This window comes from Plecotus auritus (assembly GCF_963455305.1).
Source record: "Plecotus auritus genome assembly, chromosome: 13".
NCBI classification, from domain to species: Eukaryota; Metazoa; Chordata; class Mammalia; order Chiroptera; family Vespertilionidae; genus Plecotus; species Plecotus auritus.
In genome coordinates, this window is record NC_137779.1 from 19,934,353 (window position 1) to 19,960,595 (window position 26,243).

Consider the following 26,243-nt stretch of genomic DNA (forward strand, 5'->3'; position numbering starts at 1 on the left):
GGCGGGTCCTAGAGGGGCGGGGCCGGGGCGTCGGGGCGGGGCTGCGTGAGACGGGGCCTGCAGAGGCGTGTCTCTGGGCGGAGCCAGGACGGTATGTAGAGAAGCGGAGCGGGACCTGGGGCGGGGCCGGGCCTGGGGCGGGGCCGGGGCCTGGCGTGGGGCGGCGCTTGGCGTGGGGCGGTGCCTGGGGCGGCAGGAGCTCTCTCCGCTGTGTCTCAGGCTGCAATTTGCAATCAGCTTGAAGGTCGCACCTGGTTTAGAAGTTTCTGGCGGGTAGAGAGGGTGTGTAGCTTTTACCTGGCCGCGAATGGAGGCCCCAAAACCCGAGTCACTGAATGCAGTTTTTTTAGGTAAGGTTTGCAGAGAGCATACTTGCTCCAGACACTATGCTAAGCATTTTCTATCAACTATCTGTACTACAGCTGCATTTTTAGTACTATGCACTATTAATTCCCATTTTGAAAAACAGCGGTTTCTCGAGTTACGTTGAGGAGAAAGGGGACTCGAGCCTATGCCCCGCCTCGTGTGTTCCCATTTCTCCCTCCCGACCCAGGACCCTGGATGTCGGAAAAAGTATACACACTGAAGAAATACATTTTAAATTAAACTGGATAACGTTCCTCTTGTTAAGAATCTATGTCTCTTTCTTCTTACTCACTGGCTCTTACTTAGAATGGCTTCAGATTCCACAGCTACTCCCAGCAGACGTGCAGAGATCATCCTGTTCTCTGCTTTATATAAAGTTTAAAAAAAAAAACACTTTTTTAAAAAATATATTTATTTATTGATTTCAGAGAGGAAGGGAGAGGGAGAGAAAGATAGAAACATCAATGATGAGAGAATCATCCATGGCTGCCTCCTGCACGCCCCCCACCGGAGGTGGAGCCCACAACCCCACCGGCATGTGCCTTGACAGGAATCCAATGTGACCTCCTGGTTCATAGGTCCACGCTCAACTACTGAGTCACACCGCAGGCCTCCGTTCTCTTGATCGGATACAACCACGTCAGAGAAGCTGTTGGGCCCCCAAAAAAGATCCCTCCCTTTTTGGAAAGTAGAAGTTTTTTTAAAAAAAGCCCCTCTCTGCCCCCCTGCTGGCTGCAAGCCTGCCCTTAGTTCCTGTTAGAAAGTTGGTAGGTTCTTGAATTAGAAACCACCAAGTGAATAAGCAGAAGAACATCATTCCACAAATTCTCTCACAGGGAGTCTGACCAGACCACAGTGAATCAGAGTCAAAACACTGTAAGTGGTAATAGTAGGAAAAAAATTTAAGTCTCAGTAGCTCTTGAAGCGTCACACATACAAACAAGGAAGATGTTTATTTAAAAAAATATTTATTAATTTTTACACCTGCTGAGTAGCACAAGACTATTAACACTATAACTCACTGAATGTACAATAAATGTTCACATTTAAATAACAGGATAGGGTCAACCTTTTTAACCCAGGGGTCGGCTTTAGCATCTCATGAAGTGCTTTTTAGCCCTAAGAGTTTTTTGAAAGGATAATTGGAAATCAAAAAACAATTCAAGAATCAAAATAATAGTTTTTTTCCTGGATAACAGGAATTTTACATGATAAAATGTCTATTATGTGGGCACAAATCAAGCAATAAAAATGTAAAATCTATGTTACTCCAAAATTTACACTGCACTGATTGAAGTCTACAGTGCCAATGTGTCTTAAGAAACAAAACAATATAAACATTGGCTACAAACATTTTCCCCCAAAACTGGGTCTTCAGATGACTTATACTCTGCCATCTCTTCAAATCCAAGTCCTTTTGAAAATTTATTACCTTGGATGAATGTGCGGAATACCTGATCTTAAAGCAGTGTTATTTGGCTTGACTGCCACCTGCATCTCTGGTTGATAATATACAAATTAGTTTTAGAGATTTACTTATTCCACATAAGAAAGAAAGAAAGAGAGAAAGAGAGAAAGAAAGAGAGAAAGAGAGAGAGAGAGAGAGAGAAAGAGAGAGAGAAAGAGAGAAGGAAGGAAGGAAGGAAGGAAGGAAGGAAGGAAGGAAAGAAGGAAGGAAAAGGAAAGGGAAGGGAAGGGAAGGGAAGGGAAGGGAAGGGAGGAAGGAAGGAAGGAAGGAAGGAAGGAAGGAAGGAAGGAAGGAAGGAAGGACTTAGATAGGAAATAGACAGAGGTCCTTCCACATTTCCTTCTGTGTATTTTAAAACTTGAAATAACTGGTATAAAATGAACATTCCATTTAGTGATAGTTTTCTATGTTAATCAATGTTACTCCTGAGGTGAGGGGGGGGGTACCTTGCTGATTCAAATTAAAAAGGACCCAAGAGAGCCAAATTTAAGGTATTAAAACTAAACTGGATCATTGGGGAAGTGTAGCATTCTTCACCTAGCAAGTCATTCTAGACTGGATCCGAGGATATGTACCATCATTACAACGTGGGACTGAGGGACCCAGAGTCTCTAGTTTGTCATTCAGGGTCAATATTTTCTATTAAAAATATTGACATTACCTCTTTGTTACCAAAGATACAGAGTTCATTTTCAGTTTCTACACATTTCCCAAGTAACTTTCTCAAGTTCTCTTAGTGCCCAAATTTTCAGGGGTAACTAAATAAATGAGGTCTCAGAAATAAAGTGCAAAAATCTATATTAGTGAAGTTGTTTCAATTGAATTGTTTACTTTTCAGAAAAGTTATCTTTACTATAAAGAAGCTACTATACTTAATTGATAGAACCAGTTTTTACCCAGAAATGTAAATAAAATAAATTAACTTCATTTGAAATTTAAGTCAGGTCTTTCTTTTCTGCAGTGATAAATTCTACCATCAGTAATTATTCTAAAAATGTGTTAGTATATCACAAAAAGTTGTTAAAATACATACTGATCTCTGCAGTGTTTTATGTGTACAATTGGAATGTATAGTAAAAAAGAGGGACATGTTTTCCCCCAATGAATTCATAGCTAACAAAGAGGAATGCATATAAGCAAAACTATTACTGAGGCAGATTTTTTTCCTTTCCCTACTGACAGTGTAATAGCCATCAAGACTGGATTTCTCCCAGATCCCTTAATGCAGTGATTTTCAACCAGTGTGCTACAAGAAGAATTTGTGAAACATTCAATACCTGACTATTTAGTCAGGGGTACTGACCTCTTCTCAGATTGTCAAATAAAAAAATGACAATAGCCAATACAACAATAGCCATCTGGTATGAATGCTCTGTCTTGAACCATAAAAACAGTGTCCCCAAAAAAATGTATACACACTTAAATAGCAGATAGCTCAATTTTGAAAAGGATATGTATTATAATAACCCAAAGTAATAACCCAAAGTATGTATTATAATAACCCTAAGTATGTATACATTTTTGGGGAACACCCAAATATAGATCGTATAATAATTAGTTGCATCTTATTGGTCGCATTGCATAATAAGGTTTCATCTGATTGGTTAGTTCTTGGTACCAGAAATCTTTATAGACAAGCAAAAAGGGTAGGTAATTATTATTTCTTTTGTAAATCAATAAAAATTATACCTTTTTTTTCAGATTGGCAAAAAATATATTTTTTGGTGTGCCACAGAATTTTAGTAATTAGTTTATGTGTGCCATGAGATGAAAAAGGTTGAAAATCATTGCCTTAAATGTATTATAACTGGTCCCCATGTTCTTATTTTACCCCTAAGTGTGAAGTTGGTCATACATACCAAAGGGTCCAGATGAGTTATAGTATGTTTAAGGTAAGAGTGGTAAGAAATAAGGAGGGCCACCTTTCCATCCAACCTTAAAGAATGTTCATTTTAAGAAAGCATTAAAAATCCTAAAATACACTGAATGCTGTGGGCGAGGGCCGAATACACACCTGCTAAGAGAAAGGAATTCACCCTTTACCAATGGATGGTATGGATCCTGCAAGGCAGGACAAGGTGTCAGCGCTTTTCACTTCATGTACATACATATCGTCTCCGTATTTTCACTTGGTACAGCTATCTCTGGTATCTCCTTATTACAACCACATCAGAGAATGGTGGCAATGCTTTAATGCAGAAGTTTAAATTCTGCTGACATCAGGCAACCTTTTTCTTACAGGGAGTCCACCATGGTGGACTAATAAGTAAGATCCAGCAGAACATGGTCTCTTGGCCTTATGTGCTGAGGGCAGTATCTCTGGGAAGTACTACCAATAGCCCAACAGTGATTTTTCCCAAAAAAGGCAAGTTGTTGTTTTTTTCAATCCGCAATAAAAAAAATTTAGACGACAGTTTTTCCTTCAGGACATCACTGTCACCCTTTGTTTCATCATGGTTATTTTCACAGTCCATAGGCCCCCGTGGTTAAGTTCCTGCAAACTCAAAAGATGAAGCAGTTCTGGCCTAACACAGACCTATAAAATGCCCCTTCTCCTTTGGTGCCACGGCTTGGAATCAAGTCCATGGCCATGGACTTGTCACACCCTTTCTCCACCTTTGGTACAAACACAATACACCACTTAATAGTTCCACAAAGGAAAAGTAAGGCTTATCAATGTATTAAAAAATCAACCCACGAACGAGGCAAAATGTCTCCATCTTGAACTCTACTTGCCACTGAAAGATCTCCATTCCACAACAGCAACTGCTAGAGTCCATTTGGTAAAGGTGGCCTTGATAAAATAAACCCCAGTCAATTGTACGAGTGTCAAAACTGTAACCTCCAAACTCTTGAGTGAATGACAAATCGTAAAAAAGAGCTGTAAGTATCAGAAGCTTTCCAATTTATGAATGAGAAAAGACATGATGTGACTGCTGGATTCTAGCTCAAGGGTGGCAGTTAAGGTTTCGTGATATGCACTTCCCTGCTCCCGTTCCCATTGGTGGTGGTTGTAATGATGTACTGTGTGGGCTGCTGTTGGCTGGTGGTCTGGGGGTCCAAGTCACTGTGCGCAGTTGGCTGAACCTGGACTCCCCCAGAGAGGGCGGAAGCTTGCTTTTCCTCCAGTTCCGGTTGGCTTTCTGATAACACATAATGACCCTAGGGCAGGAAGAAAGGATCTTTAGAAATCTGAGGCGTGATGGGGTAGGGGGGTCCTGGGGACAGAAAAAGGGAGGAATCTGTAAAGAAATGTTACAAGGGGAACTAAAATTGGTAAGGCACATTGTTTTGGGGAGAATGGGTCAATCACAGTAGTTGACCACAAAGGTGATTTAGGAGGGGTCCTTAGTTATTCTACCAACAGATACAGTGAAGACCTTCAGAGACAGAGCTGGGCATCACAATGGTAACCTACATGGCAAACGAAACATTTGCCCTTGAACCACTCTGAAGAATTTAGATTTCTAATAAGATTGCTATCTGTCCATTAAATGTTAAGATTAATATAAAATTGATCAAAGAAAAATTATCATCTAAAGCAAGCATGTCAAACTCAAAGGCTAACACAGGCCAAACAAACGAGGCATGCGGCCCACAGGCCAAGAGTTTGACATGCTTGATCTAAAGTCTCGTTAAAGAGGCAGAACAGCCCCCAAGACAGGTAGGCAAGATCAACTGTTCCCAAGGGAGTAGACTGATAATTCTCAGGGGGAAAGGGGTATGGGGGGGTTCAGGAAGAGACTGGACAAAAATCATACACCCATGGATGAGGACAGTGGGGGGGAGGTAAGGGCAGAAGGTGGGGTGGGAACTGGGTGGAGGGGAGCTATGGGGGGAAAAAGGAGAAACAATTGTAATAATCTGCATAAAGATTTATTAAAAAAAAAAAATCAACTGCTCCCAGACTTCAGAATTTCAAACACTGGCAACATTAAAAGTAATCATAAATGTTTCCAAGTGTTATTTTGCCAAGCAAAGCCATTTTTGAATGCTGCTGTCAAACGAAAGACGCTTTAACACTCAAAAGCATAGGGAGAGCACAGTCTTAGAATAAAGCCCCTTACAATGAATAAATTAGCTTCATGAAAATATACACTGTCTCTCCATTTCCTCATTTCTCCTCTAATAATGAAATCTCCCTCATAGACTGCAGCTAGCTATATCCTTACATTAACATTTTAAAGAAAAAATGTGATGGACAGAAGAGGGGTTAGCTAGCTACTAGGTTGAGAAAAAAGGAAGTCACAGAGCAAAGCTGGTGTGGGTCAGTGAGCATCTACCCATGACCCAGGAGGTCACTGGTTTAATTCCCGGTCAGGGCACAGGCTTGAGTTGTGGGCCCAATCCCCAGTGTGGGGCATATAGGAGGCAGTTAATCGATGTTTCTCTCCCATCGATGTTTCTATCTATCCCTCTCCCTTCCTCTCTGAAAAATCAATAAAAATTTTTTAAAAAGCCACAGTTTTTGAAAACTCAAACATTGGCCTTTTCAAGCAATGTCCAGAAAAAAGCCATAGCCAAATACCCATTTGATTGATCTAGGGCCATATGCTCTGAGTCCATGCTCATCACACAATTATAATTTGGTTTCCCATAGCCCAGCCTCCTATGCAAGGAACTGAGAATAAAGAGATAACGACCAAGCCCCGGCTTTCAAGGAATTCATCGCCTACTGAGAAAAGATAGATAGTAAACCAATAATTAAAGTAAACTGTGAGCCGAAACTGGTTTGGCTCAGTGGATAGAGCGTCGGCCTGCGGACTGAAGGGTCCCGGGTTCGATTCCGGTCAAGGGCATGTACCTTGGTTGCGGGCACATCCCCAGTAGGGGGTGTGCAGGAGGCAGCTGATTGATGTTTCTCTCTCATTGATGTTTCTAACTCTCTATCCCTCTCCCTTCCTCTCTGTAAAAAATCAATAAAATTTATAAAAAAAATAAAATAAAATAAAGTAAACTGTGACAGGGTTAGAATACAACTCCACAAGTTGTAATGGGAGCACAGGAGGTCCTTCTAACTCAGATATTGCAGGTTGGGGAGTGGAAGGCAGGGGAAGGGGAGTCGGATGCAGTAGGGTGGACAGGAAAATCCTCGCGAGCACACAGCTTACCGAAGTAACCGCCTTCACTTGCCCAGTTGTGACTGGCGTTGCCACACCACTATCTGTAATCACAAACTGTCCTGGGGGAAGCGTCATCATTTGAATCTCGGATGCTGAAAAACAGGAAATATGCATATTTCAGTGGTCTCAGATTTTAATACAAGTGGTAGACAAAAACCCTAACACGTGACGACCTTCCCCACCGAGACATTGCCAGGGATTTGCTTCCTGAGAGAGTCTTATGATGATGTGATTTTTTGATATAGTAAAGGCAACTCTGACACGAACTGCCCACGTGAGGTTAGTAGAGTTACCAAATATTGCAGGCAATCAATGCACCTCCCTCAACTGTGGCTTCTGAATATCCATAAAGACAAATACACAACAGCTTTTTAAAACCCTGAAATAAGACACAAAAACTTACCTGTTAGCTTAATATTTTTTATCTCTTATATTCACATCTGAATGAGTAGCACAATGTATCCACTATTGCCCAGCAATCATGAATCAACCTAACTTGAGTTTTATTTCACCAAAGTTCACCCTAGCACCCAATTGAGTCTCTGAGTAATATTTTCTACTAAAAGGGACCAGAGTTTCTTGGGAAAATGGCTGATTCCAGATCTGGGTCAGAAAACATATAAGATGACCCTAGAACAAGGTGTCACACCAGCATGCAAGATACTACAAAAGACTACAGGACTGTGTAGAAAAGAGCCAATCCAAAGATGCCCCCAACCAGCATGGCTCAGTGACTGAGCATCGACTTATGAACCAGGAGGTCATGGTTCGATTCCCGGTCAGGGCACATGCCCGGGTTGCGAGCTCCACCCCAGTGTGGGGTGTGCAGGAGGCAGCCGATTAATGATTCTCTCTCATCATTGATGTTTCTCTCTCTCCCTGTCCTTTCCTCTCTGAAATCAATAAAAGTATATTTAAAAAAAGAAAAAAGATGGTCCCAGTAGCTAAAGATGGGTAATCTTGAGCATCAGTAAGGATAACCACTGCCGTAATCTGAAACACGTCAGCTATTTCCACTGCTAATTGACTGCCCCGCCCTCAAAGATGGCAGCGCCCACAGCCAATGAAATCCATGAGTACATGACAGTACTAACACACACACAGCCCTCATTGGTCTACTGGGTAATACTAGGAAACAACGCATGAATTTGAAAATTGGCAAGTAAGGAGATGAGCCAGGTATTTAAAGCGTTTATCCTGCCATTCCTGCACAAACCGAACCTCAGAGAAACCTGCTCATTAAGGTAAAATTGTTTTCTTCATTGAAGTTTCCTAGCTAATTGGTGTGTAAAAATGACAGAATCAGCCTAGGACCACTTCGCAATCCCTGATGAAATGGCGGGCCAAAGGAAAAGAGAGAGCCAGACACCGCGTACCTCCTCATGGAAGCACACAGCCAGCTATGAAGCGTCAGAGACAAAACTGAACCTGACTCCAACAGAGCCTCTAGATCTAATTGCCAGCCTACAGGGAATAAAGAGGCCAGAAGAAGGCATCTTAAATGATCATAGGGCAAAATCCATGTGGGATTTTGAGAAATGTCGGAATGTGGAAAATTCTACAGGCCAAATGACCCACCTTCTTCAACACATAAATTGTAACTTAAAAAAGAGAGAGAGAGAACACATCGTAAAAGAAACTCAAAATACAGAATCAATTGCAATGTTTGGCCCTTATTTGGAACCCAGTTTGGACACACCAACTATTAAAATTTATGAGACAGTCACAAGAAATATGAGCCCTGACTGGATATCTGATGGTATCAAAAAAATTACCATCGCCGAAACCGGTTTGGCTCAGTAGATAGAGCGTCGGCCTGGGGACTGAAGGGTCCCGGGTTCGATTCCGGTCAAGGGCATGTACCTTGGTTGCGGGCACATCCCCAGTGGGAGGTGTGCAGGAGGCAGCTGATCGATGTTTCTCTCTCATCGATGTTTCTAGCTCTCTTTCCCTCTCCCTTCCTCTCTGTAAAATATCAATAAAATATATTTTAAAAAAAAAATTACCATCATTTATTTTTAGGGGCAGTCACGGTACTGGAGTTGTTGTTGTTTTTGTTTTTGTTTTTTTAAGTATATTCCTTTGGTTTTAGAGATACATACCAAAATACTTGTGGATGAAATGACATGGATTATTATCTAGTTGGAGAACTGGGAGAGGGAAAGAATGATGAGGGGATATGGAGGTGTTCAGTGGAGATAAAATTGGCCAGGAGTTGATAACTGCTGAAGCTAGATAATGGGTACAGGGGCACTCATTACACTATTACTAGTATGTTTTTCTTATCTTTTAAATTTTTTCCCTAAAATAAAGAAGTTCAGTTCTAGAATCCTTTCTTCAGGTTAGAATGCTAGTTCATACTATTATCCCCGTGACTGTCTTCATCATTCCATATTTCGTTCACAGGAATTAAACTGAGTATCAATGCCAGCCTGTTGACCAGGATCCCACTGGTATTCACCATGACTAGAAACTAGACTCAGGCCTCGTAGTGCCCACCAATATTTAAGAGAATAAACTATAAAAATAACTAGATGGACGGGGTGGAGCCTAATTCTATACCAAATCTATATAATGTAGCCAATGATCAAACACAACAGAGATGGGCCACCACGACCCCCCACCCTACCCCACCTTCCTACCTTCCCCCCCCCCTGCAAAAAAGAAATCAATAGTAAGGGAAGATCATCTCTGGCCTTCCCACCTTCTCAGCCCCTATCCCTCCTAGTTCCCTATACTGAGGCTTTTACCTCTAGTCCTGTTCCTCCCACATCTTCAGTCACAGAGGTCCCATACTGTCCAGCTCATACCCAAGGCTGTCATCCCCCAGACGGTCACCTATTCTGAACTTCAGCAGCCAGCCTTTTACTGCTTCTGTAGCACTAATCTCGGGGTTTTGAAAGCAACTACTCCTATCTCTCTCTCAATCAGCTAGTGATCTTTTTGAGCCAAAGACAATCTCCTTAGGAGAGGCAGCCCAGCAGGGTGTTTTGGTATCAACTCTGGATCCAGCTTGCAGGGTTCAAACCTCCATTTACAAGCTATGTTTCTCAGACAAGTTCCTCTGTGCCTACATTATCTTATCTGTAAAACTAGAGGCCCGGTGCATGAAAATTCATGCACTGGAGGGGGGTCCCTCAGCCTGGCCTGCCCCCTCTCACAGTCTGGGAGCCCTCAGGGGCGGGAGGCGACCCGGCGATCAGGGGAAGGTGACGCCCCATAACACCTCTGCTGCTGCCACTGCCGAAGCTCAAGCCTCGGCTGGCCCTGGTTACCTGAGCCTGGGGCGGCCCTGGTTACCTGAGCCTCGGGTGGCCCTGAGTGGCTGGGCAGCTGCCATCTGAGTCTTGCCTGTGCTTCGGGCCGGCCCTGGGCAGCTGGGGGGCTAAGGGGACTGGGGGACTCCGGAGGCAGGCGCCCGGCCTTGCCATGCACCTGCTGCCCCAGCGGGGCTGAGGGGACTGGGCGCTGCCATCTTGTGGCTGTGGGCACCGCCATATTTGAGGGTATGGCAGTCAATTAGCATATTCCCTCCTTATTGGCTGTGGGTGCTGCCATCTTTGAGGGGGGGGCAGTCAATTAGCATATTACCTCCTTATTGGCTGTGGGCGCCGCCATCTTGGCGATGGTGTGAGGGTCAATTAGCATATTCCCTCTTTATTAGATAGGATACAAATAACTATTGTACTTACCTCATAGGTTGTGGATACTGAATGTGTATATACGTTGCTTAAAAACCTTCCTGGCACATAACAAGAGCTTAATGAAAGCTGGCTAGCATTATTACTGTGTGGTGTTATTGATGTGAATGTTAACCTTTTGTATACCCAGCATCTAGCACATTGGTTGAGAAGCAGACATTCAATAAATACTGGTGGTAGACATAAATCAATACTATCGACAGATCCTACATCCATCTATTCTACTATTTAAATCACCTGTCTACACTTATTCCAGCAATATTCCTCATGTCTCTGAAATGGGTGGCTCTCTGATCAGGATGCTACCTTGAATTCTGTTATGAAAATCATTCAAGTACATGCAGAGAGAAGAAAATGGTCAATGAGATGTTAATCTAGAAAATCCGTATAAAGCTGATGAAATGATGGCCCATGGCTACAGGTTCCCCACTGATGACCTGCAGCTTTAACCCCTTGTTTCTTTTTATTTTATTGACTTTAGAGAGAGGAAGGGAGGGAGAGAAGGAGAGCAAGAGAGAAACATTGATGTGAGGGGAAAAAACATCGATCAGTTGCCTCCTGCAGGCACCCCGACCAGGGATCAAACCCGCCACCTGGGTATGTGCCCTCACTGGGAATCGAGCCGGCCACCTTTTGGTGAACAGGAAGACACTCCTACCCACTGAGCCACCCGGCCAGGGCCCTCGTCTCTCACTTACAGTAGCCACGGAAGGAGTTCCAGGTGCTGGGCAGGTAAGTGTGCTGCACAGAGCTCTGCTGCTGCTGGGGTGCCTGGCCTGGGGCCGAGGAGCTGCCTTGCATGTGGGAGGGGCTGAGCCCCTGCTGAGACTGCTGGGAGGAGGGGCTCAGAGGCTGCCCAGCCACCTGGAGAGAGAGAGAAAGCGAGAGTAGAAAAATCATGAATTCCCAATATAGCGAAGACTAAATCACTAAAGAAACAATTCAGGCTAGTACAAATTATAACATTGAAAGTACCCCTACCTACTAAAATAGTAATATTTTAAAAACAAATAGGATCAATGAAAAGTAATCATAACAATGAAATCCTACTTAGTTTTCAAAGGATTATCTCCAAGAGTATCTTGTTAGAAAGATAAGTGAGTGAAAATATGATTATATTACACGAAGTGAGAACAATGGAGAAGCGAACTACCTTGCCTGTGTCACAAAGCTAATCTGTCGCACAAACTGAAGTCCTACTTCCCACTGAAGTGAACTGCACAGTCCCAGCGTTCGTGGAGCTGAGCACAGGGGGAGGTGCAGACCCCGCTGCGGAGGCCACTCCTGTCCCAGGGGAAGGCCCAGGCTCCCAGGCTGCCCCTCGAGCCTTCTGTACTCCAGCTCCAAACCACCTTTCCAGCTTTTTTCCCAACACCATTTCCTGTTCGTACCTAAACAGTTTTCTATAAACACTCAATGTCCCATCTCTGTGTCTTTACTTGAATGAGACCATATTCAAGTCATCATGCCTTCCCCAAGTACCACGTCAAAATCCTACCTCTCCTTCAAGACCTAATCCCAACACCACTTCTACAAAAATGTCCTAAACATAATCTTCTTAATTCCCAGAATCTATCTCTATAGCTATATCGCTCTTAGACCCGGGCCAGGGGGATCCTGCAGGAATCTTGGTCAGCCCTTCTCTGCTGTGCCCTCATCCTATGAGGCCAAGTGACCACGCCACCTGGAATGTGAGGGAGCCCCTTCCAGGCCTCCCTGTGGAAATGGCCCTGCACCCACTTCGAGGGCCTGTACAAGTCTCCTCCTTGGGTTTGTCCTCCTGCAGGGGTCCTGCCTCCTCCATGTGGGCTCCGTTAAGGGTTTGGGGGCTCCTGAGACCTAGGGGCCATGGGATCACCATTTGCAGGGTGTGGACAAAGCTGAGACACGAGGTCAAGGTGTCCACGTGGGTACACAGGCCCTGTGAGGTGCAGGCTAGAGCCTGGGTGAGGGGAAAGGGGGACGGTCTTGGGGAAGGTGGTCCCTGTGCCACCACATTCCGACAAGGAGCTCTGAGGGGTCCCTCCTGCCCTCCAGCCTCAGGCTCCTTTAGAAACTCAGAAGCGTGATGCTCGTGGGGGTGGGAAACCTGGGGTCCCTGTGGCTAGAGGCTGCCTGTCTTGGGCTGGGAGGAGGAAGGAGAAACCTCCCAGCCGCTGAACCTCACACCAGGAGGGCAGGGCAATCAGGCTGCGAGCAGCGTGGCCTCCCTCTACCACCCCACCCCCCACCCCGCCCCCAATAAGCAGGAAAGTAGACTGTGCGTGTGTACCCCATGGATTTCCACAGAAACTGGAAGGGCACAGAGCTAGCAAAAGAGGGAAAAAGCCTTCCTCCCAGCTTCCTCCTGCGACAGCCTGGCAGGTGTAGAGCCATCGTGGTGTGTGGCAGAAAATACTACTGATTTGGAACTGGCACTACCCACGTATCAGGTTATTATGATCAATGTGACTTCACATATATTTTTCAATTTTGTCATTATAAAAGTGTACGTGTCAAGTAGGAAGACAGAATGTATTTTACTTAATGGTTCGTTAGCCTGATTTAAGACTTGTAAGTGCTCCAGCCCCTGGCACGCAGGTCTTCATCTGTACTCTGACCCTGGAGCCTGTGAACACCAGGGGGGCCTACGTGCACCCTTTAGGGTACACACACCTTCCCTCCACATCCTATGCACGTGCACACTTGTGTTATCCCCCTACTAGACTCCACGTTCCTTGAGGACAAGACCTAGAAAAGTTTCACAACAACGGTAAGGATTTCATAAATTATTTTAATGGGTCTCGCTATGCTATCTGAATAACAGACTCAATCATACCAGCTCAATCATGCTCCTCAAAGTCACTGTTCCAAAATGACAGGAACAACTTAGCCCTTGCCTACTGTCCATTCCCCGGCCATTGAGAAGAGGAAGCAAAGGCCAGGTCGTCTGCAGGATGTCACATCACAGGGCCCATTGGGATAGAAGCTAATCACTTAACGTGTGTCCAAATACCAATATAAAAACTAAGGTCCACTGTAGAGAGCCGTCTGGGAAGGCACATGGATACTTTTTTAATTCTTATCAGCTGAGCCCAAGGGCACTGGCAGAATCCTGTTATCAGTACTGATTTCTTATCCATGTACTTGGAATGAGGAACAAAAAAGACCTTGACCCAACCAAAATAAGGAGCTTACTCAGATCCTGATGAATAGGATTTGGGCACACCTGAAACTCCTTTTGATCATAAAATCCCTTTTGGAAACCAATAAATATGCTGTGTTGTCTGAGGTGAGTGTGACTGTCTCTCTATCAGAGGACAGGAAGCCACCCGGCACCCAGCTTGAATCTATTTCTGTCTCTTGTCTCTTTCTTTCTCTAATTTCTTAATCCCCAGCTCCTCCCCTCAGGAACCTGTCTTTCTCCCTTTCCGTGCGGGACGCGGAAAAGGAAGAAACACCGCACCACAGTCCACGCTAACAATATTTCGGGAGTCAAGGAGGCGAGGTCTGAAGGGAATGTCTCTTCACTCTTACTAGTTCTTCAGGGTCCCTGGGTCATACTAACGTCTGGGGACAGTCTGCGCCTCGTGTACCTGGGCGGCCGGGGCCGAGGCGGCGGGCTCGGTGACCTGGATGTGCTGCACCTGGATGGCGTGCTGGGTGTAGGTCTGCGGGTCATGCAGCTGGCCCACGTCCACAGTGGACTGCTGAGACTGATGAGGGGAGGTGGCCTGGAGGAGACAAACACAGATCCATTCTGATGGAGGCGAAGGGAAATCTTTCCAGAGAAGTTCAGCTCAACCAGTATCCCAACAGAAACACAGGAAGCGAGAGAAGAGAACCTTCGATCCAACGCTTCACTCCCAGAGAGCCCACACCTAAGCCGAGCTGGCTAACGTCAGGGAAAAAGGCAGTTTTTAAAATGAAGCTTGTAAAACAGGAACCTCTAATGCTATTAACTTCTGAAAGAGAAGGAGCCAAAAGAAATATAGCTTTTAATAAAAGCTGGATGAGACGCTCTCCGGAATCGGAAATCTTTCCCCTTCAATTTCAATTAAATGTAATGACCTACGCTTTATGAGTTAAAAGATATCATGGAAGAGAATTGCCTTTCAGCTTGTCTTGACTGAACCACTAGAACAGCGGTTCGTAACCTTTTATGCATCACAGACATCTTTGAAAACTGGCTAACGTATGAGCCCTTTTTCCAGAACAATGTACACGCACATCGTATTTTACAGGCAAGTCCAGGGATAGATTCTTTCAGAGCCCAAAATTAAGAGCCCTCCCATCAGAAAAACGAGATGAAGACTAGTCAGTGAGTGGCAGCTTCCACTCCCTGCTCTGGTATTAGCTTCCAATTTTCAGAGACCACATGATTTCCATTTGGTTTGTTCAGGCGCCTGGCGGACACGCCCTCAGTGTAATTAAATGAAACAACAGTTCTGGGGGGATTCCTTCTCTTAGCTCCCTAATAAGGAAGAATGAGCTACTAATTACCTGGTAGAAGGAACACAGTTATATGCCTGTACCAGCGATTTTCAACCTTTTCCATCTATGGCACACATAAACTAATTACTAACATTCTGTGGCACATCAAAAAATGTATTTGTTGCCCATCTAATAAAACTATGTATAATTTTGATTCATTCACGCCAGGCAGCTATTGTTGTGTTGGCTGTTGTCACTTTTTTACTTGATAATCTAAGGCAGTGGTCGGCAAACTGTGGCTCGCGAGCCACATGCAGCTCGCGAGCCGCGGTTTGCCGCTCTGTTGACTAATGAGTTTGCTGACCACTGCGTAAGTCATTACCCTTACCCAGAAGTTTTGAGTTCAGGTTAAAGACAGTACATTATTAAAATGTTTTTTAAGTGTTTTTCCCTAAGGCAGTGGTCGGCAAACTCATTAGTCAACAGAGCCGCAGTTTGCCGACCACTGATCTAAGGGAAAAGAGGCCAGTGCCCCTGGCTAAACAATGGGGTGTTGCATGTTTTAAAAATCCTTGCGGCACACCTGTTAAAAATCGCTGGTCTATTCGAATAAGGTACTGACTGGTACTCAGAGATTGGGTCACATTTATTCTGTACAAGCTCCCACTGATAGAAGTGCCTGTGTCGGGACTTCTCAAACTGGCTCTTCACCAAGAAGTCACCCCGGTGACCCAGGATAAGGATGCAGAAGAGGCTCAGAGAGAGTCCGCGCGGGTATTGTCCGCAGCAGCGCAGATGGCAGCGTGCGCTGGAGCCTATACCCTCTGACTGCTAAGTCAGAGCCCTGCCCGGCCCGCAGAGGGCTTTACAAATGCCTTAGACTCCGGATGTGCATGCAGAAGCACATCATAGCAGGGCCCCACGCCAGCTCTGAGAATCGTGCTTTCGTTAACCTCAGGGCCACATGCGCTGGTGACAATGTGGCACTCAGGAAGGGAACGAGAGACGAGTGCGGTACAGTACCGGGGCCACTTGCACCACTTGAAGCTGTATGTGCTGAGGCTGCTGGAGACCGGATGCGGACTGTGACACGGGGATGTACTGAATTCGCTGGTAGTCCCCTTGTGGCGTCCGGTAATCTGTCGTCAGGGTCTGGGACAGCTCTGTCATGGCCTGGGTTAGCAGGTCTGTTGTCTAGAAAATTCACACAAAACGCATTAGTTGATGGCAGTGCTGCCTGTAGCTACTTCAGCACACTTAGACCCTACAAAAGTCTCATTTGTATCACTGGTGGGTCGTGGAACCTGCAAGTTAGCCCTGAGCTCGCAGAGAAGAAATTCCTAAGCAGAGAAGATGCTGGAAGGTTACCTATACATCTGTATCCATCTGTCTATGCCAGGCCCAGTGGGTTACCCTCAAGGTTCGGACAACCTTGCGGCCAATGAGCAGCACTGGAAGTTTTGCAGAGGAGACCCGATCAGAAGCAGAGTGGCTACATTTGCAGCCAATTAAAGACTCTGGCCCTGAAAGCTGTGACCCCAGAAGGAGACGAGATGCTCTTGCCGGTCACACACTTACCACCACGGTCTCGCCGGTGGCACTGTCGGTGGTTAACACGGCCGGAGCAGTGCTGATCACAGCGGTGGTCAGCGGCGTGTGCAAGGTGTTGGGGAGCTGGGCGTACTCTGGATGCTTCTTGCGAATGTGCTGGACCATCTTGGTCTGGAAAATTATGGCAAAAACCAAGAATTAGTTATTGCTGGAATTAGTTATTCTCAGTCTTTCTCAAAAGCAAACCTACAAAGGTTCCTAAAGTCTCTTATGTTATCCATTTAAAAAAAAAAAAAAAAGAAGAAGTCAGAGCGATGCTGACTGTGCCCTCCCTAGGGCGGCCCATGCTACAAAAGGGAAAAGAAGCGGCTGAGAGAAATTAAAGAATCACGTGACCCACACCATCCAAGGCCAGAACACCTCACAGCACCCCCTGGTCCCACCAGCACCTGCCGCAGTCGGTCACAGCCCCCCTTTTCAGGAGCCATCACATGAGCTCCCACTCGAATGCCCGAGCTCACAAACTCTGAGCTGGACTCTCACACAGGAGCCCTCAGCTGCAGGCCAAGGAAAAGGAGCCCCGTCGAGTGCTCAGGCCACCCGATGGTGCTAATCCTGGGACAAGCCCACCCTCTTCTCCGCCGTTTCACCTATGTTCTCAGAAAGCAGCTCCTTATAACATCAGTCCCCATCAAGTCAGAAGAAGCCAGCAGAGCGCCTGGGAGAAGCCACCTTCTCTCCAGAGACCCTTTACACAGTGGCCCAATTCAGCCTCCGCCAGAAGCTCCCCTACCTTGCTGCTGTACTGTTTGGAGCAGTGGGGGCAGCAGACAGGAGGAGTAGCTATGGTGCCGGTGAGCTGGGTGTGGGTACTCAGCATGGGGTCCGGTTCTCCAGGGCCGGCAGGACGGAGCTTCCGAATGCTTGGTGGGAGTTCGGCCCCAGGATGGTTCTTTAGGATGTGGGCCTTCCGCTTGCTGGCACTTTTGTAAACCTACAAGTTCAAATGCTTTGCCATGAAAGCCGTACACAGTTCCCCCTTCCTGCTTAAAGCCAACCCTCTAACAATTTCCGTACAAGGAAAAGAGAAAAAGTATTAGTGTCACCCAAAGTAAAATAGATGTCATGCACCCAAAATAAACAGATAAAATGAAAGATAATATATAACATAAATTAGAATAAAACAAGGACATCACCTAGCCTGGCCAGTGTGGCTCAGTGGTTGAGTGTTGACCTATGAACCGGGAGGTCATACTTCAATTCCTGGTCAGGGCACATGCCTGGTTGCAGGCCTGATTCTCTCTCATCAGTGATGTTTCTCTCTCTCTCTCCATCTTCCTCGGATTTATAGATCTACGCTAGTAATAGTGAAGATAGCCTTTCTCCTACAGTTGAAAAGGTGGATACACAGAGGAAGAGAACTGTTCCCAAGGCCAGTCCTCCTGCAGCCTTTCTGTGACAGCTCTCCCATCATGTATGTACTTGACTAGCAGGTGCCCAAGAATCCTCCACAATGAAAAGTCTAATAGCAACCAGGACCTCTAGTGGTGAATGTACATTGTATAAGGAAACAGTATTACAGTGAAACAATAAACACATATTCTCTTCCTGTCTTTTTGTAACTGTACAGAAATAAAGAATGAAATAGCACAGAGTACTCCACCGCAAAACCTTGGCACATGCTCTCGATCTTCCAGAAGTCCAAAAACTACCATATATCTTACAAACCCACTGATAAACACTCTCCTTTTAGAGCTAAGACATTTTAAATGAATCCATATACTAAGCTCTTGGTAATAAGACTTTTCTTTTGCAGCAAAAATCACAGAGAAGGGAACACGAGTAAAACAAAGCCAGCTCATTCTGAAGAAAAACAATTTGGCTTAAGCTGAGGCTACGCTTGCAGCCCTTGTTTTATGGAAAAACACGGGGAGCCGGGGAACCATCTGTCGAGAGCACGGAAGGTCCTGGCCCATGTTCTCACCCGCAGACCAGCTGGCCCCGCGCAGGCTCCCACAGGGCCCTGCGGCGGGCGGTGCCGTTACCTTGTCACAGTACTGACAGAAGTAGTCCCGGTTGGGCTTGATGATGGGCAGGGTTAGCTCTGGCACCTCTTCTATCTTCATGTCCGGGTGCCTCTTGGATAAGTGATTGACCTAAACGGGAAAAAGGAAATGAGGAAAAGAGAACCCACGATGAACAGAAGCTAGGCAAATGTCTCCGAGCGATGGCGAGAAGCTGACATTCTCTGCAGCAGCCCCCCAAAACAATAGGCGTTTGGCCAGAACCAGGCCCATCTGATACCAAAGCATTAGCAGTCCCTGTTAACAGGAATTCAGCAAATTACGGAAGGGAACTGGGTCACTGTGGATCCCATGAATAGTCTTTGATGAAAGAACTATTGGAAAAAGGGAAATTACAGTAGCAGGAACTTCAGTAGTGGTGAATTCTCCTGATGCAAACCTGTCTTTCATTATTTAGTGCCCGACCCCAAGCGAGGACATTGAATGATATAAAAATTAAGGTTCTGAATTTTATTTTTTAAAATATTTTTATTGATTTCAGAGAGGAAGGGAGAGGGAGAGAGAGAGATAGAAACATCAATGATGAGAGAGAATCATTGATTGGCCGCCTCCTGCACACCCCCTACTGGGGATAGAGCCCGCAACCCAAGCACGTGCCCTTGACTGGAATTGAACCTGGGACCCTTCAGTCCGCAGGCCGAGGCTCTATCCACTGAGCCAAATCAGCTAGGGCAAGGTTCTGAATTTTAAATGATGCTCTCTGACTTTAGCTCCTGGCAGAAATACAAAGTCCTCACTTAATGTAGTAGCTGTCAATAGGTTCTGAGACTTTAACAAAACAACTCTAAGGAGACCAATTTTACCCCAGGCTAATTAACACAAACAGGGATTAAGTTCCTCTGGCATCTCATCGAGATTATAACAGAAGGCCATATTGGGGCCTGCTGTGCGCTGGCTGTCCTGGTGTCCCAGCTAACCTGGTCGCACGGCTGCCTTGATGGAAGTTTCTTTTGTTGCTGTGTCATAGCTGGAAAGAGGCATTAAAGGAACAGTCGGCGAGAAGGCAAAGAGCCCAGAGAAAGTACACTCAGGAACACAAACGAGAAGAGGGAAATAAAACGTGGTAAGACCACAGACTGAGAAGGGTAAAGCAAAACAAAACTAGCAATGAAAAGTGATAGATAGCCCTGGCCGGTGTGCTCACTGGTTAGAGCGTCGGCCCATGCTCCAAAGGGTCACGGGTTCGATTCCTGGGCAAGGGTACATACCTGGGTTGTAGGTTCTCCCCCTCCCGCTGCTCCCCCGCCCCCGCTGGGGGCACATACAGGAGGCAACCAATTGATGAGTCTCTCTCACATCGATGTTTCTCTCTCTCCCCCACCTCCATTCCCTTCCACTTTTTCTAAAAAAAAGTCAATGGAAAAAAATATCCTCAAGTGAGGATTAACAAAAAAAAAAGAAAAAAGAAAGTTCTAGCTATCCACCTCTTCTAATGAACTATGGCAGAGGGCGAAGGGAGAGTGGCAAGGAGAGAACTCCAAATGGGGAACTGTTCGCCTGTTTTTTCCCCAGCCCCTGCCAGAACCTGTGGACAAGTCTGCAGAGAATACAGGTATATACCAGAGCCATCACCGTAAAAGAGAAATGAGAGGTGAAAGGTGGCAGGCGGAGCCTGGACTGACCAGCATGCCCCGTCTCCGGAAGCCCATCATACACAGGCGGCACTTGAACGTGAAGCTGTCATAGTCGGTGGACGTGATGCGAGGCTTGAAGGTCTTGGAGCGGCTGATGCGGTCAGCTTTCTTGGCCTCCCTCTCAGGATTATGCATCCTCTGCATGTGCTCCCGCAGTTTGTCTTTTCGCTATTGAGAGAAAATGGTTGAAAAGACAGGGGGGTGAGAAGTGGGGATGGAAAAATTTTAATTGAAGGAATATTTTTAAAGTATCAATACAAGTTAGCAGTGACCACAACCTACTGAGATGCACCCGAGTTGTCAGAGCTGGAACATACAAGGACATGGCAAAGCGACTAGGAATGACTCTGTCCACCAGCAAGTAAGTGCATCTCACTGAGCCTCGGGGGAAAATGACCCTTCAGTTTGAAAGTGACTGATTTTTGCCCAGCCGATGTGGCTCAGTGGTTGAGCGTTGACCCATGAACCAGGAGGCCACGGTTCAATTCCCGGCCAGGGCATATGCCCAGGTTATGGGTTCACTCCCTCGTAGGGGGCATGCAGGAGGCAGCCAATCAATGATACTCTCTTTTTTTAAAAGAAAGATACTGATTTTTTAGAGAAAAAAAAAAGGACTGCATTTTTGCAGAAGAGAGCAAAGGGGACATGGAATAAAATAAGTTTGGTATTAAGAAGTACAAAACAGATTGATAATGAATGATAGGTAATACGGAATTTACAAAGCGGTATGTAAACTCAATTCTCACGTGTTTTAACAAACATAATGATATTCCTCTAAATCCCAAATAAATGTAAGATTCTCTCATCTTCTGGATTCAGAAGTTCAAGCAAACCATTACACTGCCTGCTGTGGACAGAGCTCATGGTCTAGGTCTAGTTGGATGAGCACCCGTTGGTGTGCGTCCATAGAAAAACAATTAGGCAGAGCCCATCCTGAACAAAAACAAAACACGCCAGCTCCCTTGCCCAGTGAGGCTCTGCTCTTGGACATGCGATTAAACGGTTACTTGTGAAGATTCGGAACCTCCCACCAGACTAGGTCCTCTCATCTCTGGTACAGACTGGGAGGTGGAGATGAAGCAGCAGCCACGATGCTCTCGGGTCAGATGTGGTGGTACCAGAGCATCCCTGCTGTCTCCCACGAGCCACCAGCTCTCAACGGCCAGCCCTGCTGGCCAGTCCCTGTCCACCCCAGGCGCAGCCACACAGTCGTCCACGGGCAGCACTAGCTCTCCCACACAGCCCACCGTGAGCTGCCAGGGGCTCCCATCTGTGCACCCACACCAGGGTTTCACAAAGGGCAGCAGTGACCTTTCTCTGGCCCTGCAACTTCTCCTGTCAGACCTTTACTTCTCCGTCTTCTCCTGTAATAAAGCCCCTCATTCCATAGTACTCCTAATGGTTTGGCTTCTCTGACTGAAGTCTGTCTCATATATTGGGTGAAAGTAAAATATTAGCAGAAAAGTGTGTGTGTGTGTGTGTGTGTGTGTGTGTGTGTGTGTGTGTTGTATGCCTTGGTGCTAAAATGGTATCTGGCACAAAATAGATCACCAAAAAATGTTAAGTGGATGGGACAGATGGCTAACCAGTTAGCATCACAAAACAGGAATCCTTTTAGATAAATGGTCATTTTTTCAATTAAGAAACAGAAAAACCTAGACCCATTTATACTTTCCCATTAGAGTCCTTTAGAGAGTTCTAAATCACGCTACTATATATGAAAGGCCATTGAGATTACAACCTGTAACACACACACCATGAAACTTAAGCTTTGAAAGGTATTTCTACTACTCTTCAATGTTTCCACGTTCTATACAAATACATCCTTGTAAAATTATTTTTCCCCTCCTGATACTTTTCCCGTTTCTATGACAGAGCCACCTACAGCCAGAGCCAGGAGGGTGTCCCTCCACAGATCTTTGCAGAGTCATCTGATTTCCCAATGAAGCATTATTTTTTTTTTTTTTTACCATTTTTACATTTATTTGTTTAACTCAGATCTCTGGGGCCTCCCATGGGTTTTTCCTGTGCTTCTAAATTCCAGGCAGGTTACTGAATTTATTTTTTATTTTAATCCTTGACGTCATTAACATTCCCCAGAGTGGTCTAAGCCCTCTCCGCACCCTACAGATGTCCCACCTCCATCAGAGGAGAGTCCTGCTGCTGCAGAGCTCAATCATCAGCCTTCTGTACTTAGTAAGTGCTCAATAAAAATCTCTTGATTTGATAAGCAAATGGAATGCCCCAATAGCAATTTAGTTCTGGTTATCATACATCTGGATTATTTTGGGAGATGCATTATTACTCTATTTGTTTGGGAATCTGAATGAATCATTTTGGGAAATGAAGGTGAGTTTGTTTCCTTAATGTTATCAGAATAACTAACTCAAACATGAGGTTCAAAATGCATCTCCAGCCCAGTTCTTTGAAAGTAGGTGATGAGCTGATGAAACAAACACGCAGTGATCCTTGGCTCGACGTGACTGCAGTGGCCGTGAGAACAACCTCCGGCTGCTCCTGCTCACACACCTTAAACTGCTTCCCACACGTAGAACACAGGAAATCCTTGCGGTCCGAGTGTCGGAGCATGTGGAGGCGCAGCTTGTCGGGGCGGCAGAAGGCCTTGTCGCACTCCGTGCACTGGTAGATCTTTTCTGAGTGGAAGCTCCGCACGTGTTTTTTCACCTGCCAGCAAAGACAGACCAAGTCAGGGGACTGGGCACCAAAGGAAATGACAAGGCAGCTTATCAACTCTAGAGGGCGCCAGAGGCGTTGCCAAGCACTTTCAGAAACTGAGCAAGGTAATCCCATCAGATGTGACTGATAATTGGCCTCAGTAACACACACTTTCCTTACGACAAAGTGACAAAACTAGGAGCCAGAAGCCTTATAAATCTTAACCTCCCATAAGAAGAGGAGGAAGGACGAGTGCTTGTAGTCAAGGCCCTGATTACATGCAACCAACATTTTTTTTCTTTCTTTTTAAGATTAAAAACAGTTCCCGCCTAGCCGGTTTGGCTCAGTGGATAGGGCGTCGGCCTGAGGACTGAAAGGTCCCGAGTTCCATTTCCGTCAAGGGCACATGCCCAGGTTGTGGGCTCGATCCCCGCAGGGGGCATGCAGGAGGCAACTGATCAATGATTCTCTCTCATCATTGATGTTTCAATCTCTCTCTCTCTCTCTCTCATCCCTGAAATCAATAAAAATACATTTTAAAAAAATAAAAAATAAAGTAGATTGAAGAAATGTCCTCAACTGTGAAGTTGTTACAAAGAAGGGCAGAAAATGCAGGTGACGGCAGTCTCAATTTTCCAAACATCCGTTTCTCTCACCAAAAGAGGGAAGCATACAGGAATCTCAGTAGCAGACACTCACCTGGATGAAATCTGGGAACCGCTTCTTACAGGTCGGGCAGGTGAAGTAGCCGTCATGGATATGAATGGCCACGTGGTCTTTCAGCAAATCAAGGCGGTCAAAGGATTCCGGGCAAAAAATGCAAGAGTAAGTCTTCTGGTCCGAATGGAGCTTCATGTGGCTCTCCAAAGACGCGCTGCTGATGAAGCCCTTGTTACAGAGGTCACAGGTCAACGGGCAGTTCCCCTCCCGCCCGTGGAAGCGCAAGTGTTGGTCCAGTTTGTCCTTTTCACGGAAGGCCTTCCCGCACTGCAAACACTTAAAAGGCCGGAAGGACTTGCGAATGAACAGGTGCTGGAGAGCTGCGTTCTGAAAGACACACACAGACAGGATAACTTAGGCAGGAAATTAAACGTGTGATCGCACGTTTATAGAGCAAGAGGGTGATCTTCCATAGAAATTGATTTTCCATAGAAATGAAACCCTAGGACACGCTGGAAAAAAAGGTTTTTCTGGCGAGACATTAAAAATAAAGACATCGCAAAGAAGTTCATCTTGAAAAGACAAACGTTTCCTGTTTTGTTTCATGTCTATGTGTGTGTTTTCTTAGGAAAGGATTTAAGCAACATTCAAAAGCATATTCCCAATAGAGGACTTGCTCAGAAAGACAAATCCTAAAGTGACGTGGAATAAAAATTGCAGACTTAGAAGAAATGACTTGGGATTAAGTCTCACGTGCATGAATGAGGCTGGAGCAAGTCAGTCAAATGTTACTTGTCCAAGTCCTTGAGAAAAAGAATTCAAAGCTTGGTGCGGCCAGCGTGACTCAGTGGTTGGGTGTCGACCTATGAACCAGGAGGTCACGGTTTGATTCCCTGTCAGGGCACACGCCTGGGTTGTGGGCTCGATCCCCAATGTGGGGCGTGCAGGAGGCAGCCAATCAATGATTCTCTATCATCACTGATGTTTCTATCTCTCTCCCCCTCTCCCTTCCTCTCTGAAATCAATAAAAATATGTTTTTCTTTTAAATAGAAATAAAGAATTCAAAGCTTGATTAAAATGTTTAGCAGAAAAAAATACGGTAATAAAAAGAACTGAAGGGTAGCACTTGCCAAGGGTTGGGTGAAGGAGGCAATGGATACGGGGTTTCTTTTGAGGGTGATGAAATGTTCCAGAATTAGATAGTGCTGATGATTGCACAGCTGTGGGAATATTCTAAAAACCACCATAAAGGGGCGATTTTTATGGTATGTGAATTATGTCTCAATTTAAGAAAAAGAACTGAGAGAGAAAGTATACAGATTTATGTGAATGTGTTTGCTCATGAGATAAGATACATACATGAGCACACATGATAAATGGAGATTGTACATTTAATCACTTCTACTCAGAAAATGCAGAGGACAAGCCTCAATGCAGCTAGCTAGTTCCCCTGGTTAGCATGCCATGCTAACCAAGTTAAGCGTATTGCTTTGTTCCCTGTCTAGACCAGTCAGTTTTGCCTCTGCCCCCTTTTCAGTCACAGATTGCATTTCTAATGTTGATTAGCCACCTAGGAAATTCATGCAGTTGTCATGGGGGATCCAAGTGAGAGAATACGAATAGTCAGTGCAAATTCATCACCATTATTGGAAAAGCAACTCATCTCTCCTGAGAGCAGATTAACAGTCATCTTTCACACAGATAGTACAGAACCAACACCTTAGCTAAACTATAATGCAGTTTCATTCATTAGCTCCTCAACAACCAGGGGAAAGGTCTACATAGCTATGAGAAGGGGGAAAATCCCTCAAAAAGAAGAAAAAAATATATATATATATGCTTAGGTAAATAGAAAGGAATAGTAATGGAAGGATTAGTGGAGCTTTTAAGGCATTATTTATATAACAAAAAAAGCAATGAACAGCCAAAACCGGTTTGGCTCAGTGGATGGAGCGTCGGCCTGCGGACTGAGGGGTCCCGGGTTCGATTCCGGTCAGGGGCATGTGACTTGGTTGCGGGCACGTCCCCAGTGGGAGGTGTGCAGGGGGCAGCTGATCGATGTTTCTCTCTCATCGATGTTTCTGACTATCTATCACTCTTCCTCTCTGTAAAAAATCAATAAAATATATTTTTTTTTAAAAAAAAGCAATGAACAATGTATAGACCCTTCATTTCAAATTACACACAGCAACTTCTAAATTAAATTCGCTATAAAATAATCATTTCGGGAAAAAGCAAAATACTTGGTTTTGATTTAGTGAGAATTCTGAACCCAGTTGCTTTGCCATAGAAAACTTCCTCCTCCGGGCTTCTCCAGCAGGGCTGAGAGGTGCACGTTACACTCATGTCTGGGCAGGTGTTTAGGAATTCTCCTATCTTCCAAGACGACTGGGGCTGCTCCAGGCTTGCAGCAGATTTTATTCACCTTTGCACCTAGCGCCCTTTAAAAATGCCTTATTTCACAGGAAGTGTTCAAGAGAAGTTCGAGAATTAATTAAATGTATTTCATATGAAAACCAGAAAGAATTATTTCAAACTTTCCTATAGCATCAGTGGAGATCTTTAA

At 45.3% G+C, this 26,243-nt stretch overlaps 1 protein-coding gene across 11 annotated transcripts in view; it reads right to left on the bottom strand.

The window, feature by feature from the left end:
* Positions 1-1,326: 1,326 nt before the first annotated feature.
* PRDM10 (PR/SET domain 10) overlaps positions 1,327-26,243 on the bottom strand; it is a gene marked incomplete at its 5' end in the record, with an annotated part of 52,701 nt that continues 27,784 nt past the window's right edge. For 7 of the 11 annotated variants that reach the window (XM_080649916.1, XM_080649914.1, XM_080649917.1 and 4 more), the window contains 11 exons: positions 1,327-4,996; positions 6,946-7,049; positions 11,357-11,522; positions 14,234-14,371; positions 16,095-16,265; positions 16,650-16,793; positions 17,416-17,616; positions 18,668-18,778; positions 20,329-20,508; positions 22,870-23,025; positions 23,716-24,063. In XM_080649916.1, coding sequence (XP_080506042.1) covers positions 4,796-4,996; positions 6,946-7,049; positions 11,357-11,522; positions 14,234-14,371; positions 16,095-16,265; positions 16,650-16,793; positions 17,416-17,616; positions 18,668-18,778; positions 20,329-20,508; positions 22,870-23,025; positions 23,716-24,063 — 1,920 coding nt within the window. In that variant the 3' untranslated portion in view covers positions 1,327-4,795. The remainder of the gene's footprint in view (positions 4,997-6,945; positions 7,050-11,356; positions 11,523-14,233; positions 14,372-16,094; positions 16,266-16,649; positions 16,794-17,415; positions 17,617-18,667; positions 18,779-20,328; positions 20,509-22,869; positions 23,026-23,715; positions 24,064-26,243) is intronic. The other 4 variants (XM_080649918.1, XM_080649911.1, XM_080649920.1 and 1 more) reach the window with 4 other exon arrangements.